This window comes from Erinaceus europaeus, chromosome 17, assembly GCF_950295315.1.
Source record: "Erinaceus europaeus chromosome 17, mEriEur2.1, whole genome shotgun sequence".
In the NCBI taxonomy this organism is placed as follows: Eukaryota; Metazoa; Chordata; class Mammalia; order Eulipotyphla; family Erinaceidae; genus Erinaceus; species Erinaceus europaeus.
The window spans coordinates 13,725,971-13,743,230 of record NC_080178.1 but is presented as its reverse complement, the minus strand read 5'-3'; the positions used below and the strand labels follow the sequence as shown (position 1 = coordinate 13,743,230).

Below are 17,260 nucleotides of genomic sequence, written 5' to 3'. Positions count from 1 at the left end.
TCCCATTTTATGTTAAATTTTCTAATTTTATTTATTTGTCTGCCTCCAGGGTTATTGCTGGGGCTTGGTGCCAGCACTACAAATCCACTGCTCCTGGAGGCCATTTTTTCCCTTTTGTTGCCTTTGTTGTTTATCGTTGTTGTTATTATTATTACTGTTGTTGCCATTGCTGTCATTGCTGTTGGACAGGACAGAAAGAATTTGAGAGAGGAGGGGAAGATAGAGGGGGAGAGAAAGATAGACACCTGCAGACCTGCTTCACTGCCTGTGAAGCGACTCCCCTGCAGGTGGGGAGCCGGGGGCTCGAACCGAGATCTTTAGACTGGTCCTTGTGCTTTGCACCATGTGTGCTTAATGCGCTGCGCTACTGCCTGGCTCCCATTACATTTTTTTTTTTTTAATGAAACCTTATGAGATAAGTTTTATTACTGTTTCTATTTGTTAGATTCGGAAACTGGGACTTTGTGAATCTAAGTAACTGAACTAGAGTGATCTGGGAGTGAGCTAACCTTTGTCTGATGTTCAAGATTTTTTTTTCTCTTGCTGAGACTTTGTGCTTGTATGTCTCCATTGCTCTATTTAGATAGAGGATGAGAGGCTGCTAAGGAGAGACAGCACAGCACACTTCCACTACTCATGAAACTTCCCCTATTGTATAGTGTTGGGAACTTGAACCCTGGTTCCTGCACATGCTAAAGTGTGCACTCTGCTGTGTGAACCATTTCTTGGTGCCCAAGATTGAAATCATTTTAATTAGAACTTTTTTTTATTGCTACCAGGGTTATTGCTGGGACTTACTGCCTGTATGATCAATCAACTGCTCCTGGCAGCCATTTTTTCCCTTTGTTTTTGTTGTAAAGACAGAGACCTTGAGTGGGAAGGAGGGAGAGAAAGAGATAAAGAGAGACACCTGCAATACTGCTGCATTTCTCTTGAAGCTTCCCCCCTGCAGGTGGAGAATGGGAGTTTTCTCTCCAGTAAGTGTTCTGCCAGTTATCTCACCTCCTGTCTGAAATCTTTAGAGTGTGTGGACTGACATTTTTGTTATGGTGTGGCTGCCCAGGAATTCAGCGCTATTCACGGAGTCCCATTAAGTGAAGGCCAAGAAAGGTTGTCACGAGGTCACTAGACTCTTAGGCGGCTACCGTTCTGTTACTGAATACCTTTCACCACATTGGGCAAAATAAATAAAACAGCATTCAAGGTACTCTGTGAGAAACCTGATGTGGTCTTGGCTACGGTCATTATCAGGCTTCCTCTTTTCTTCCTGTCCTCCCTCCAGATCCCAGTGCGGTGTCTGACCTCCGTGTGGTCTCTTTCACCACAACTGAAATGCAGTTGCAATGGAACAGTTCAGACGGTGCTTCTGATTACACCTACCAGCTCGTTATCCAGAGAAACCATGCTTCTCAATACAGAAACACCTCGGACAATGAAATCACTCTCACAGATCTGGTCCCAGGAACTTTATATAACATCACCATCTACCCAGAATTGAATAATGTCCAAGGCCACGCCAACTCCACTGAGCATTACACACGTGAGTCTCCTGGTGGCCCTTTGTCAAAGAGGGTGCTCAACTTCAACTTGGGGTTGGCTGTATAAACTGCGGGTTACAGGATGGTCAGGTGCCATTGTGTTTCTGGGCTCCAGGTTGAATGTGAAAATGCACTGGTCTCAACCAAGCGTTGGCTGGGCTGTTCTCCTGGGATGCTTGTGGCATTGGGTTGTTTATATAATTTTATTTACTTATTTATTTTATGTGTGATTACTAGTAGGTTACAAGATTGTAGGGTTACAGGGTATAGTTCCACACTGCATCTGCCACCAAAATTCTGTGGTATTTATGATTTTGTTGTTGCCAGGGTTTCACTGCTGTGAGTTGACTCTTTCAGATAGAAGAAGAGAGACCAAGACAGTGACCATGGCACTTAAGCTTCACCCATGACATAGTGGGGACTAGGGCTCAAAGCTGCGTCATGCACATGGCAAAGCAGTCATGCTTCCAGCTGAACTATCTTGTTGGTTACACACACACACACACACACACACACACACACACACACACACACACACACACCCTGCTAGCCAGGGAAGGAACTGAGATGATTGGATAGCCTCCCTTTCCTAATTTTTAAAAATTCTATATACTTAAGCAGGGAGGGAGGGAGAGAGGAAGAGAGAGAGAGGTGAGGAAGGAGAGAGTGAGAGACACCACTATCTATCCATGGTACCATGTGGTGTTGGGCATGAAATCCAGGGCTTTGCACAGGGAAAGGCATGTGCTCTGTGCTGACCTTCTGGCTCCTAATCTTCCTATGCTTTAAATATATGGTACATATGGTAGTTTATGATTTCTTTTAATTTGCCTTTTTCTTTTTAAAAGCACATTTGTCTCTTTCATTAATCAGACAGAGAATTCAGTCTTTTTAAATTTTTTTTTAGCCAGAGCACTAATCAGCTCTAGCTTATGGTGGTGCTGGATATTATTGATCCTGGGACTCTGGAGCCCGAGGTATGAGAGTCTCTTATAAGCATTATGCTATCTGTACTCACCCTGAGAATTTGATCTTGAAAATACATTTCAGATCAACTTGATGCATTAAAAGAAGCCCAAATAAATTTTTATTTTTTTTGAAATTTAACCTGTATGTGTAGATTCTGAATATTGCTTTGGGAAGCCTTATGTCTTTTAAAAAAAATGCAGTTAACTTATGCAAAGAGACTTTCATGCCTGAGGCTCTCAAGTCCCAGGTTCAATCCCCTACACCACCATAAGCCAGAGGTGAGCAGTGCTCTGGTAAAACAAAACCAAACTCTCTCTATATATTTAGTGAAAGAGAGATACAGAGAGAGACCAGAGCACTGCTCAGCTGAAACCTCAGAGCCTCAGGCATGAAAGTCCTTTTTTGCAGAACCATTATGCTGTGTCCCTAGCCCATCTTGTCTTTTGAGCCAGGAAATGGTATCTTTATTCATCCTTTCTCCCAAAGGATCCAAGTTATTTTCAGAGAATAAGTAAATATGATGGTTCGAGACTGGGTGGTGTTGCACCTGGTTAAGCGCACAGAGTAGGAAGCACACAGACCGGCATAAGGATCTTACTTCAAGCCCCTGGCTCCCCACCTGTAGGGGGGGAAGGCGTCACTTTGCAAATGGTAAAGCACGTCTACAGGTATCTATCTTCTCTTTCCCTCTCTCTCACCCTCCCCTCTCAGTTTCTCTCTGTCTTATCCAATAAAATGAAAAAATAAAAGGCCACCATGGTTCTAAAGTCTTTTTTTTTTTTTTTGCTCTTTAATTTTTTAACCAAGGGCCCAATGATGTGTCTGACATTGAAGTCATCACCACCACCACAGCAGCCATCCTGACGTGGCAGAATTTGGATGAAGCTGCTCCCACTTATACCTACTGCCTTCTGGTCAAGATGGATGACAATTTTACTGAGGTCAGAGAGGTGGTCACAGACATTGGCGTCAACTTTACAACACTCACCGACTTGATCCCTGGTTCCTCGTACACAGTGATCATCTCTACTCAAGTAGGGAATGCCATCAAGTCCCTGGCACCTGCCACACAGTCATTCTGCACAGGCGAGTAGCCCAGATGCCTCACCAACTCCCTCCCGTGGGGCCTTGACTTTGCAGGTATTATGTCTTCCGCAGACTTTGAGTTCTCGGGCCTGGTGGGTCGTGCAATGACTCACACCAAGCCCTCTGTGGCAGCTTATTAGTGCTGCTTTTTTGCCCTTGGCATTTATTCATTCAGCAAATGTTTATTGAGCACTTAGTACATAGCCATTGCTGCTAACTGATAAAAACACCTCTCTGCCTCCCTGGAGCCTTTATGTCCACCGAATGTATATCCCCCGGCTTCCTTATTTAAGTATGTGTGGGTGGCCACGTAGTTTGGTTCCATCTCTTGGTTATATGGGCATAATGCTGTGGTGAACCTCAGGATGCAAGCAGCCTTTAGAAGTAGAGTTTTCACTGTACTATTGCAAAAGGAGTTCAAGCCCCCCCCCCCCCGTCCCCATCCCTATCCCCACTTGCAGGGGGGAAGCTTCACAGGTGGTGAAGCAGTGCTGCAGGTGTCTCTCTTTTGCTCTTCCTCTCTATCTCCCCTGCTTAAGTGCCTTATCAAATTAAATTGATAAAAAAAGAAAAAAATAGAGTCTTACTATATAAAAGGATTTTCAAGAGGGCCCCAGAAAAGATGATGCAGGTGGAGAAGTGTGGGTGTCTGTCCCTGCATCTCAGGCTGTACCTGCTGCCTCACTGAACCCTCAGACGCTCCTGCAGCCGGGCCTCAGGGCAGGTGAGTCCAGGTCATGCTGCTCAGTGGGGCTCCGAACTCTTCTCCCTTTTGACCTGCCTGTCTCCCCTTGCTCTCATGGGTCAGGATTCTGCTGCTGCCCAAGCTCCGGTGTCCTCAGAACGCCAGGCCAGGTCCCAGCCTCTCACTGCGTCTGCTCTTGCTTTGCAGATCCTGCGCCGGTTGCCCCCGTCCACTGTGAAGTGGTCCCCCAACAGCCCACGCTGGTTCTCAAGTGGGTCTGCCCCGAGGGCAGCAACTCAGGCTTCAAGCTGGAGGTCAGCAGGGGTGCTTGGGCCAACACCAGCGACCTGGAGAGCTGCTCCCCAGACAACGGCACCGAGTACAGGACGGAGGTCATGCACTTGAACTTTTTTACCTTCTACAACATCAGCGTCGCCACCGTTTCCTGCAACAAGACGGCGCCCCCCACCCACAACGCCTGCCTCACAGGCATTGCAGGTGGGCTTCCTCGGCTCCGGTGGAATGTTCCTTTTCCCTGGCACAGGTTACTCACCTGCTTCTACAGAAATCTAGGCTACAGAAGCAGAGTAAGAGGATGTTAGGCTTTTCATTCCAGGAGTGTCTTTGGCTTTTTTGGCATGATTCATTGCGCTGTGTATATGAGTTATTGGCGTATTTTCATGTGCAGGACAGAGGAAGCAGACAGAGAATAATCAGAGCACTGCTCAGCCCTGGCTTATGGTGGTGCCAGGGATTGAATTTGGGGTCTTTAGGGATTCAGCCCTACAGAGTCTGTGCTCTTGACACGGTGAAGTGTCTCCCCAGCTCTATTGCTTGTCTTTCTTCCCTTCCTTCCTTCTCTTCCTCTCTTCGTTGGTTCATTCTTTCCTCCCTCCTTTTCTCCTCCTCCTCCTGTTCTTTTCTTCCTTCTTCTTTTTCTTCCTTCTCCCCCTCCTTCCTCTTCCTTTTTCCTCCTCCTCCTCCTCCTCCTTCCTTCCTACTTTCTTCTTGCTCCTTAATTCTCTTCCTGTTTCTTTTACCTTCTTTGTGTCCTCTGTTGTACTTCTTTCATTACCAGGACTTCTCTGCTCTGGGATGACTTTTTTTTCAGGTGGGAAGAGGCAGACAGGGACTACAGAGACAGCATTATGGATATGTAAAAGCCTCTCATGCCCGAGTCTTCGAGGTTCCAAGTTCAACTCCCAGCTCTACCATAAGCCAGAGCTGAGCTGTGGTCTGGTGTGGCTCTCTCTCTTTCTCTCTCTGTGTGTTTTTCTCTCATTAAAATAAAATATTAAAGAAAAGAAAAGAATATAAAGAGGTAGTGAGGTGTTGGTGCTGATAGAAAGACACCACAGCTCTCTTCAGGGCAGTGGGGACCAAACTTGAACCTGAGTTGAATGCATGGCAAGCATGATCTAGGTGGACTATCTAGGTGAGCTATTTTTGCCGGCCTGCAAACTCTGCTGTGATCCTACTCACTTTTCTTCCTTGCCTTTTGTATCTTGCTTGGCAGCACCCTGGTACAGAGCTCACAGAGGGCAGTGCGGCAAGTGCGGAGTTCTCTCCTCAGTAATCTTTTTCCTCTCTTGGTTCTGTTTCAGCGCCCCCTAGTCCAGCTGGATCCCCTAATATTACATCTGTTAGTCACAATTCCGTCAAGGTCAAGTTCGATGGGTTTGAAGGCAGCCACGGACCCATCAAAGCTTATGCAGTCGTTGTCACCACCGGCAGGGGTAAGGAGGTTCCACTGTGGACCACATGGCTGGGCGCCACTTCTGTGCACGTGTGCAGGTGATATGGGCACTTGTCTGCCTGACACTACAGTCATGGCTCTGGCACTCAGATGTGGCAGAAAGGACAAGCTATTGGTCTAATGACCTTGGCCAGAGATTGACAAGCTTCCTGTAAAGGGTGAGGCAGCAAATATTTGCAGCTTTGCAGGTTTCATGGTCTCTGTTGGAGCCATTCAGCTGTCATCAAAAACAGTTATAAGTGCTAAGTACAGAAGGACTGTGATACCTTCGAATCCAGTGACTGGCTGGATTTGGGTCATAACTTACTGACTTCTCATAATAGATTTTTTTTGCCTCCAGGGGTTATTGCTGGGGCTTGGTGCCTGCACTACGAGTCCACTGCTCCTAGAGGCTATTTCCCCCCATTTTTGTTGCCCTTGTTGTTGTTATTGTTATTGCTGTTGTTGTTCTTGGACAGGACAGAGAGAAATTGAGAGAGGAGGGGAAGACAGGGGGGGAGAGAAAGAAAGACACCTGCAGACCTGTTTCACCACCAGTGAATTGAATTTATGGCTACTGCCCGGCCCCCCCATAATAGATTTTTCTTTCTTTCTATTTATTTGTTTTCTGACAAAGACAGAGAAATCAATAGGGAAAGGGTGATAGAGAGAGGGAGAGACACCTGCAGTGCTCCTTTACTGCTTATGAAGCTTACCCCTTGCAGGTGGGGACTGGGGGCTTGAACCCAGGTCCTTGTGCATAGTAATGGGTAAACTTTAACTGGGTGGTCCACCATCTAGCCTTAGTTCTGATAATCTCATTCTCCTCCTCCTCCTCCTTTTAATCAAAGCACTACTCAGTTCTAGTTTATGATGTTGCTGGGGCTTGAACCTGGGAGCTCAGAGCCTCAGGCATAAAAGTCATCTGCATAACTACTATGCTGCCTCCCCAGCCCTCTGATAATTCACTCACTTTGCCTTTTCTCTGTGCTCCCTTAGCAGCCACCCCATCTGCAGATGTCTTAAGATTCACCTACGAAGATTTCAAGAATGGGGCCTCGGATACCTATGTGACATACCTCATACTAACGGAGGAGAGCCTGCGTGCACAGGACTTATCTGAAGGGCGGAAGTACGAGATCAACGTTGGGAACAAGTCCACCACGCTCGGCTACCACAATGGGGAACTGGAACCTCTGGGTTCCTATCGGTATGGTCGTCTTCCACTCTGTGTTGGAGGCTGAGTCTCCCTGGTACAAAGCTCCATGTGTTTCTTAGCCGCCTCTCTGTCCCCTTGTCTTCCCGCAGGGCATGTGTGGCTGGCTTCACCAACATCACCTTCACTTCTCCCTACAACAAGCTCATCAACGGGGCAGAGAGCTACGTGTCTTTCGGTCCCTGCTCAGAGGCTGTTGTGTTGCCTCAGGATCCAGGTAGAGGAAACGTGTTGGGGTGGTTAGCAGTCTGCTGTTTTTGGAAGATCAGGGGTCCAAACACTTTCCAGGATGCCTGGTGTCTCCTCTTGGAACCTGAGATGTCACTGGATCATCAAGGTTCTGCTCAGCTTTCTCTCCAGAGGATCCCAGAGGCCTCCCCCCCCCCCCGACTGTTCCTTCTCTAAGTGCCACTTGTGTGTCCAGTCTGCACAGGCGGTTCGTCCATTGTCTGGTCCTTTATGTATGCATGTGAAGACACACAGTGTGACATTGGCGGTGAAGGAGTCAAAGAAACTATCGTGTTCAGCCAGGGCTGGTGAAATAGCCTATCACCTGGTTGGTGCACTGCTTTGCCGTGTGTGTGAACCAGGTTCAAGCCCAGCACTGACCACGTTAAAGGCAGCTTCAGGGCTGTGGCCTCTTTAGTTCTCTCTGCCTCTAAAAAGAAATCACCTTATCGAACTACCACTGATTTTTTTTTCTCTTTAGTTATCATCAGGTTTATTTCTGGGGCTCAGTATCTGCACAATGAATCCACCAATCTTGATGGCCATTTCTCTTTCCCTTTCTTTCTTTCTTTCTTTCTTTCTTTCTTTCTTTCTTTCTTTCTTTCTTTCTTTCTTCCTTCCTTCCTTCCTTCCTTCCTCCCTTCCTTTCTCTTTTTCTTTCCTTCCTTATTTTCTTTTTTCTTTGACAGGACTGAGATAAATTGAGAAGGGAGGGGGGAGGGAGAGAGAGAGAGAGAGGGAGAGAGAGAAAGAGAGACACCTGCAGCTTCACTGCTTGGGAACCGGGAGCTTAAACCCAGGTCATCACATGCGGTATCATGTGCACTCAAATGGTGTGCCATCTCCTGGCCCCTACTTTTTTTTTTTTTCTGACGCCAAGATTATCGATAGGGCTCCATGTCTGCACAACTCCACTGTTCCCAGTGGACTCATTTCACTAGAAGGTGTGAGATAGAGAGGGCGAGGGAGACACAGAGAGAAGGAGACACACCATAGCACTGCTTCACAGTGTGTGAAGCTTCCCCAATGCCCTCATGTGATGGTGCCAAGGGGCTTGAACCTGGGTCCTTGTGTACAGGAAAGTGTGCACTCTACTGGGTGAATTATGGGTGAATTATCTCTTGGCAAGTGCCTCCCCCCCCCAACGCCAACAAAACTTTTAAAAAGATGCTTTATTGGATGAGAGTGAGAAATGGAGGAGGAGAATTAACTAGAGTCTCAGTCTGACGTGTGTGGTGCTGGGGATGGCCTTGGATCCCCACACATGCAAGGCCTATGCATTACCCACTGAGCCACCTTCCTGGCCTGTCAGTTCCTCTTTGAGAAAAGAGAGACTGTCAAGGCCTAGAGATGTGACTGGCCCACTGACGTGGAGGCAGAGCTGATACCTTGGCTTGGATTCATTATCTAGCATCCCTGCCTTCAGGCCAAAGACACACTGGTTTCCCCAGAAGCAAAGTTCAGGGCACTCTCACACCCTCCTCCCACACTGAGGTGGGTTTATGTCAGTGTGGATGTTTCCTCTTGTTCATGACTACTGGCCTCAAACAGAGGTGGTGGGGACTCTGGACTGTCTTGTCCTGTGGTAAATCATGGTTGCTTCACACAGTAAGTCCAAGTCCTGGAACTGTCTCCTCTTACCCTATTCTGACATCAGCTCTAGCCTCTTGGCTTAGGTTTTCTGGTTTGGATACTGGGCTCCTGCTTACAGTTTAATTGAGAGAAATAAATCACTGGGTAAAGGGGCAGCAAGATAGCTCACTAGGGTGGTGTACCTGCTTTATTCTGTGTGTGACCAGATTTCAAGCCTGCCCCCCTCGACCCCTTTCTGTGTCTCTTTCTGGGTGAGAAAGTCAGTCTAGAGTAGTGAAGTATCTTTGATACAAAAATCAAATTAAATCAGTGAGTAAGAATAAATTGATAATCGTAGACCTAGCTTAATTCTCTTAATTGTGCAGTTGAGGAAATAGATTTGGAAGAAAGCAGAGAGTTTATTAGGAACTGTTAGTACTGTTAGTGGAGGATGGGGGACCAAGAGCTCAGGACTCAAATACCTGCCTTTGCCCTTGGCCCAAAGTGACTGAACCCTTTTGGTGCGTGTGCGTGTGTGCGTGTGTACATGTGTGCCTGTGTGTGTGTGCTTGTGCGTGTGTGCGCACATGTACACATATGGGGTGGTGGTGGGGGAGAGACTCAGCCATTTGTTCTGAAATCCTCTCATAGTGGCTTCCCCTTGGACTTTCTCCAGGTGTCATCTGTGGAGCTGTCTTTGGCTGTATTTTGGGGGCTCTGGTGATTGTGGCTGTGGGCGGCTTCATCTTCTGGAGAAAGAAGAGGTGACTATTGCTTACTTTCTCTCTCTCTCTCTCTTCTGAACATGGTTTACAGATCACAAGTTTACAGATCAACTGCCTGAGGTAATACTGGTCTATGCGACATGTGTATTTTAGGGGTGCAGGATGACACTCCTTCAAATGCCTGTTTCCACAGCACACGTGCCGCTGAAGAGCTGATGGCGCCCCCCTCAGGTCACTGCATACTCTTTACCCCTTGCTCCCTGTCCCCTTTAGGCAAACGCAGTGCTGCTATCAAAATCCAAGCTTTTTTTTTTTTTTTTTTTAATCTCTATGAAATTGTTGCATGACAGAGAGAATAGGGTTGCAGAACACTTCTTCTGCATGTGGTGCTGGGGGTGGAACCTTGGGCTTCACATATATAATCCTGTGCTCTACCCTGTGAGTCCCCCGCCCCCCCCCCACGACTTGTTGCTGGTGTTGTTTGTTGTGTTTTGTCTGTTTTCTTTGCCATTTTAAACATATTTTATCTATTCGTTATTGACTGGATAGAGAACAGAATTTGAGAGGGGAGAGGAAAGTAAAGACAGAGAATGAGAGAATCCCCCACAGCCCTACTTCCTCACTCATAAAGTCATCATCTGTCTCCTACCCCCCACCCCCCTCACGCGCTGTAAGTGGGGACTAGGGGCTTGAACCTGGGTCCTTACACATTGTAATGTGTGCTCAACTGGGTGTGCCACTGCTTGGTCCCTCCGCTTTGTGTCTCTATACTCTACCTCTAGTGAAATCAACTGGTGTCTGTTTTTCTCCTTCTGATTTACTTTACTTAGCATAACATTCTCCAGATCTACTTGTGTTGCCACAGTGCCAAGAGCTGTATATGTGTATTTATACACACACAGTTCTAATTTGTATCTACTCTTATTTTTTCTTACTTTTAAAAAAATTTTTTATTTATTTTCTTTTTGTTGTCCTTTTTATTGTTGTAGATATTATTGCTGTTATTGATGTCATCATTGTTGGATAGGACAGAGAGAAATGGAGAGAGGAAGGGAAGACAAGGGGAGAGAAATATAGACACCTGCAGACCTGCTTCACTGCTTGTGAATTGACTCCCCTGTAGGTGGGGAGCTGGGGACTTGAACCTGGATCCTTGAGTTGGTCCTTGTGCTTTGCACCACATGCGCTTAACCTGCTGCGCTACCACCTGACTCCCTTTTTCTTACTTTTTAATTACTGTTTTCATTTATTTTTATTTATTTATTGGATGTAGGCAGCCAGAAATCGAGAGGATAGGAGTGATGGATAGGGAGAGGGACAGAGAGACACACCTGCAGCCCTGCTTCACCGCCTGTGAAGCGACTCCCTGCAGGTGAGGAGCCGGGGTTCGAACCGGGATCCTTATGCTGGTCCTTGTGCTTTGCGCCACCTGCGCTTAACCCGCTGCGCTACAGCCCGACTCCCCTTTTCTTGCTTTTTAAAATGAAGCTGGGACCTCATGCCTGTGTGAATTTGCCACTCTTGGGCTGGCTTTTGATTCATATAGAGGCAGAGTGAGAGACAGGGTCATCAGAGCTCAACCCTGGTCTTTTCACATGGCAAGACTTACTGGCAAGCTCTCTTTCTGGTCCTATGCTATGTCTTTTTTTTTTTTTTTTTTAATTCAGTCATCCATCACTGGTCGTTTAGGTTGTTTCCACATCCTAGGTATTAATGATACCTTACTTAAAAATATTTCTTTGGGAGTCGGGCTGTAGCACAGCGGGTTAAGCGCAGGTGGCGCAAAGCACAAGGACCGGCATAAGGATCCCGGTTCGAACCCCGGCTCCCCACCAGTAGGGGAGTCGCTTCACAGGCAGTGAAGCAGGTCTGCAGGTGTCTATCTTTCTCTCCCCCCTCTGTCTTCCCCATCTCTCTCCATTTCTCTCTGTCCTATCCAACAACGACAACAATAATAACTACAACAATAAAACAACAAGGGCAACAAAAGGGAATAAATAAAAAAAAAAAATATTAAAAAAATTTCTTTATTTCTGGGGGTGGAGCGGTAGCGCAGTGGGCTAAGCACACGTGGTGCAAAGTGCAAGGACCGACATAAGGATCCTGGTTCGAGCCCCCAGCTCCCCATCTGAAGGGGAGTTGCTTCACAGGCGGTGAAGCAGGTCTGCAGCTGTCTTATCTTTCTCTTCCCCTCTCTGTCTTCCCCTCCTGTCTCCATTTCTCTCTGTCCTATCCAACAACGAACAACATCAACAACAACAATAACCACAACAAGGCTACAACAACAAGGGCAACAAAAGGGAAAAAAAAATGGCCTCCAGGAGCAGTGGATTCCTGGTGCAGGCACTGAGCCCCAGCAATAACCCTGGAGGCAAAAAAAAATTTTTTTTCTTTATTTCCATGTGGAAAGTAGGATGAAGAGACCAGAACATTGTTCAGCTTGTGTCATATGTGGTTCTGGGAATAGAACCCTGGACCTCTGAGCTGTGTACATTTAGACGGTCTGAAGGTGTCATTTGACAGACTTGTAATCAGATGCCTTTGTTGTTTAGACCATGAAGCTTAGTGCCAGTGATTTGGTGGCGTGTAGGACCAGCTGCTGTCCAGAGAAGATCCATTTTGTCAATGCACAGAAGGTGCAGAGCACAGAACTCACTCACTTTATCTCATGTGTCTTTTTCTTTCCAAACAGGAAAGATGCAAAGAACAACGAAGTGTCCTTTACTCAAATTAAGTAAGTTTCTAATATGGTGAGCTCCTGTTTTTAAGTCATTTAACCCTCCAATCTATTCAGTGGTGTTCTAGAGGCTTTTTTTTGATGGACATGGTGCCTTTTGTCCTGATTGACACCTTTGGCCAGAATCGTGCAGAAGTTCTTGCCAGCTTTGGTGAATACTCTGTGCTTATCAGTCTCTGGAAGTAGAACCAGACGTGCCATATACTATCAATGAATATTTATTTTGTGATGGAAAAAAAGGGTATTATCAAGATCTAGGAAGAAGGACAAACTTGTCCAAGGTCACAACGCCAGTTAGTTTCATAACTGGGTCTTCACCGTCCATTTCCCAACTCACACTTAAGGGTTTTGTAAGTAACATCTTACTATTGCCCCCCCCCCCCGTAATTACATTATTTTTTTTCCTTTTGAGAAGTTTTATTACTATCATCTCCATAGACATGTTTGAATCATTTTTTTTTAAGGCCTAGAGGCTTTTCTGTCAATTCTTTTTTAAAATTCTTTTTTTTATTATATTTATTGGATAGGGACAGCCAGAAATCAAGAGGGAAAGGGGGTGGTAGGGAGAGAGACAGAGAGAAACCTGCAGCCCAGCTTCAACACTTGCAAAATTTTCTCCCTGCAGGTAGGGACTGGGGGGCTTGAACCTGGGTCCTTATGCACTGTAACATGTGTGCTCATCCAGGTGCACCACCACCTGGCCTCCTGAGTAGCTTTTATTTTTTATTTCTTTTTCTTTTCCTTCCTCCCTCCCTCCCTCCTTCCCTCCCTCCCTTCCTTCCTTCCTTCCTTCCTTCCTCCCTCCCTTCTGCCTTCAAGGTTATCATTGCATGACAAATCCACTCTTCCTGGCAGACATTTTTTCTTTTCTTTTTCTCTGTCTCTCTTTTGTCTGATAGGACAGAAAGGAGTTGGGCGGCGGGGAGAGGGAGAGAGAGAGGCACCTGCAGCCCTGCTTCATTGCTAATGAAGCTTCCTCCCTATAGGTGGAGACCAGGGGCTTGAACCCAGGTCCTTGTGCATGGTTATGTGTGTGCTCAACCAAGTATACCACTGCCTGGCCCCCTTCTTTCTTTTTTTTTATTTTTTATTGGGGGATGATGGGTCACAGTATACTTGTTGATATGTGGATACAGTTTCTCATCACCTGTGACAGGTCTTTGCAGAACAGCTCAGATTTTCTAATAATGCCTTATTATTTCTTTCCTTCCCCCCTCTGCTGCTAAAGACCTAAAAAGTGAGTAACCTCCTTACTTCTTTTTAAATATATATGTAAAATTTGTATTTTTCTGTGTTGAGTATGCATCTGTCTTATCTGTTAAAAAAAAATCCCAAGCACACTGTTTTCTTTTCTTAGATCCAAGTTAATCCGAGTGGAGAATTTTGAGGCCTACTTTAAGAAACAGCAAGCTGACTCCAACTGTGGGTTTGCAGAAGAATATGAAGTAGGTAGTTGACATTGCTGGTTTTTGTTTGTTTGTTTGTTTGTTTTTTTTACTTGTTGTCTTTTTGTGTTATGGTAAAGGTCTGGATAAGAGGTGGCCCTCTTGAAAGGGAAGGAGGTGCTAATGTCCAGAGAAAAGGAGGCATTTTGTAAATACATGAAAAGGAGCAAAGCACAGAACTATATGACCCTTTGTAGGGGTGTGTGGGGGGGGTGGTGGTGGTCCCCATGTTGCCACAGTGTTAATCAGTTGTGAGCTATGGCTCTGGAGCCTATGTTTAAAAAAAATTGATTTTTGTAAAAAAAAAAAGACCCGAACACTGCCTAACTCAGGCGTATAATTGAACCCAAGGCCACAGGAATGCAAGTCTTGTCCTTAACTGTTGAGCTGTCTCCCATGTCTTAATGGCTTAAGACATGTAATCTTGTTACCTAAATATTTCGCAGAGATAGAGAAACTAGGTATTCCTTTTTTATTATTTATGCTTTCTCCTCCTCCTTCGTCTACTCCGTTTCTCCCCTTTTCCTTTCCCCTTCCTCTTCCCCACCCCTCTCCTTCTTTTGTTATCGCTGGGCCTCAGTGCCTGCACTACAAACCCACTGCTTCTAGCAGCCATTTTTTCTATTCTCTTTTTTACTGGATAGGACAGGGAGAAATGGAGAAGGAAAGGGAAAGGGGAAGGGGACGGTGAGGGAGAGCGTCAGAGAGACACCCACAGACTAGCTTCACTACCCATGAAGCTTTCCCCCTGCAGGTGGGGACCAGGGCTTTGAACTTGAGTCTGTGCACATGGTAACTGTACACTTTACAGAGACCCTACTGCCCAGCCCCCTAGACTGGAAAGTCTAGTAACAGGCTTCAAGCTAATGACTAGAGTTACTAGGAAGTCACGTGAGCTGGGCAGAGCCTAGCTGGTAGCTCTAGATGATTCTTGGCTTCGGGCTGTAAATCCTTTCTCTGTCTCTGTTTCCTCTCCTCCATCGCTTTTGTGTGTCTTGTATAAGGATCCCGGCTCTTGGATTTGAAGTTGCCTCTGGATAACTTAAAGACAATTTCATATCAAGATTCTTAACCTCGGGAGTCGGGCGGTAGCGTAGCGGGTTAAGCGCACGCGGCGCAGAGCACAAGGACCAGCATAAGGATCCCGGTTTGAGCCCCCGGCTCCCCACCTGCAGGGGGTCGCTTTACAGGCAGTGAAGCAGGTCTGCAGGTGTCTATCTTTCTCTTCCCCTCTCTGTCTTCCCCTCCTCTCTCCATTTCTCTCTATCTTATCCAAGAATGGTGACATCAATAACAACAGTAATAACTACAACAGTAAAACAACAAGGGCAACAAAAGGGAATAAATAAAGATTAAAAAAAAATGATTCTTAACCTCATTAACATCTGCAAGAAAAAAAAAAGCTTTTTTCAGATAAGGTCACAGTCACAAGCTGGGGTGTTAGGCTGTGGACATCTGTGCAGCTACTATGAAACTCAAAGCATGACTCAGCAGTCACTTCCTCCAGGCCTGTGCCTGCTCTGATGCCCTTAGGAAGCCATTCATCTTGTGTTTTCATGCCTGTTTCTCCTGTTACCTGGTGCTCCATACTGCCAGCTAGCTAGCATTTAGTTAATTCCATCTAGTAAAGGTAGTCCTCCCTCCCTCCCTCTCCCCTCCCTCTCTCCCTCCCTCATTCCCTCTTTCCCTCCCTTCCTCCCTTCCTGAGACACAACAGAGAACTACTTAACTCTGGCCTATGGTGGTGCTGGGGATTGAACTTGGGACTTCAGAGCCTCAGACATGAGTCTTTTGCAGAACCTTATGTTGCCTCTCAGTCCCAGTGGTAATTATTTTGGTGTCTACCCCCCCCCCCCAATAGGTTGTAAGTTCCTTGCAGGCAAGAATTGTCCTTTATTTTATCCTCTGTATTGGTTTCCAAGGGCTGAAATAACAAAAATATCACAAACTTGGTGTCTTAAAACAAGAGATTATTATTATTACTGTTACTTGTTTAGTCACCAGGGTTATCATTGGGACTTGGTGCCTGTACAGCTCTACTGTCCCAGCCACCATTTCCTTTCTTGTTTTGATAGATGATGAGAGACACACAGGGAGAGGTAGGGGGAGAGAGAGAGAGAGAGAGAGAGAAGACACCTGTAGCACTGCTCCACTGCTTATGAACCCTCCCCCTTTAAATGGGGACAAAGGACTGTCATTTTGCCTGGTAACAATGCATTCTATTGTGTGTGCCACCACCACCTGACCCCCAAACAATAGAAAATTATTTTCTCACAGTTCTAGAGGGAGAAGTCCAAACCCACAGTGCAGGGGAGGGCCACAGTTCTCCTGAAGTGTCTGAGGAAGGATCTGACTTCCAGAAGCCCCCCGTCTTTCTGGACTTGTGACTATGGAGTGCCACTTTCTGCCTTCATGGTCATCTCTCCTTCCATGTCTTCATTTCTGTCTCTTCTAAGGACACCAGTCCCCTTGAATTAAGGGTGCACCTTCCTTCTGCATTGATTACCTCTGCAAAGACTGTAGCTCTATGTAAGATTGCCTTCCCAGGTGTTGGGGACTAGAATATCCAGTGGTCTTTTTTGGGGGACATGACTGAACCCAGACATACCTGTCCCCCGCCCTCATTCTCTCTATTGGAGGCTACGGCAGTTCCCCTAGATTGCAGACATGGCAACTATTATTACTACAGCTGTCTGTCTATATTTGTATACATTTGCCCATTTTCCCCCATAGTTCTATCTTCTTTTCCTTTCCAAGTCACACATACACCTATTACTACATCCAAATGCCCCTCCTTTTTCCACTTCTCTTTTTGGGTCCTGATGGAGTTGGCATTCAGAGCTCTCTGGTCGTCTTCCCCCTATCATTTCTCTTCTGCCGGGAGTATGGGCCAGAATTCTTTGAGGTGGAGAAAGTGGGAGTTCTGGCTTCTGTAATTGTTTCTCTGCTGGACATGGGTATTGACAGATGATACCCCCAGCCTATTTCTGTCTTTCCCTGGTGGGGTAGGGCTCTAGAGAGGGGGAAGTTCATTGGTGAAGTTCATTGGTAGGGGTCTGCCCAGGGGAGTCAGGATGGAATTGACATCCCTTCTTTTTCATTTCCCTGCTGCCCTGTCCTATTCTCATTATAAATAAATTTGAACACTAAATAAATGAGCAATTCATTCTTTTTTTTTTTTTTTTTCAGGATCTGAAGCCTGTTGGAATTAGTCAACCCAAATATGCTGCTGAACTGGCTGAAAACAGAGGAAAGAATCGCTATAATAATGTCCTGCCTTGTGAGTTCTTTTAAAAAATATTTATTTATTTACTTATTCCCTTT

General features: G+C 46.1%; 1 protein-coding gene across 1 annotated transcript in view; it reads left to right on the top strand.

Annotated features, from left to right (window-relative positions):
* The window catches only part of PTPRJ (protein tyrosine phosphatase receptor type J), a 181,865-nt gene that overhangs the window by 154,476 nt on the left and 10,129 nt on the right, over positions 1-17,260 (top strand). The window contains exons 7-17 of the mRNA XM_060176410.1: positions 1,283-1,540; positions 3,315-3,593; positions 4,486-4,776; positions 5,883-6,014; positions 7,013-7,223; positions 7,322-7,446; positions 9,706-9,793; positions 12,447-12,488; positions 13,720-13,728; positions 13,849-13,936; positions 17,126-17,216. Of these exons, the coding sequence (XP_060032393.1) occupies positions 1,283-1,540; positions 3,315-3,593; positions 4,486-4,776; positions 5,883-6,014; positions 7,013-7,223; positions 7,322-7,446; positions 9,706-9,793; positions 12,447-12,488; positions 13,720-13,728; positions 13,849-13,936; positions 17,126-17,216 (1,614 nt within the window). The remainder of the gene's footprint in view (positions 1-1,282; positions 1,541-3,314; positions 3,594-4,485; positions 4,777-5,882; positions 6,015-7,012; positions 7,224-7,321; positions 7,447-9,705; positions 9,794-12,446; positions 12,489-13,719; positions 13,729-13,848; positions 13,937-17,125; positions 17,217-17,260) is intronic.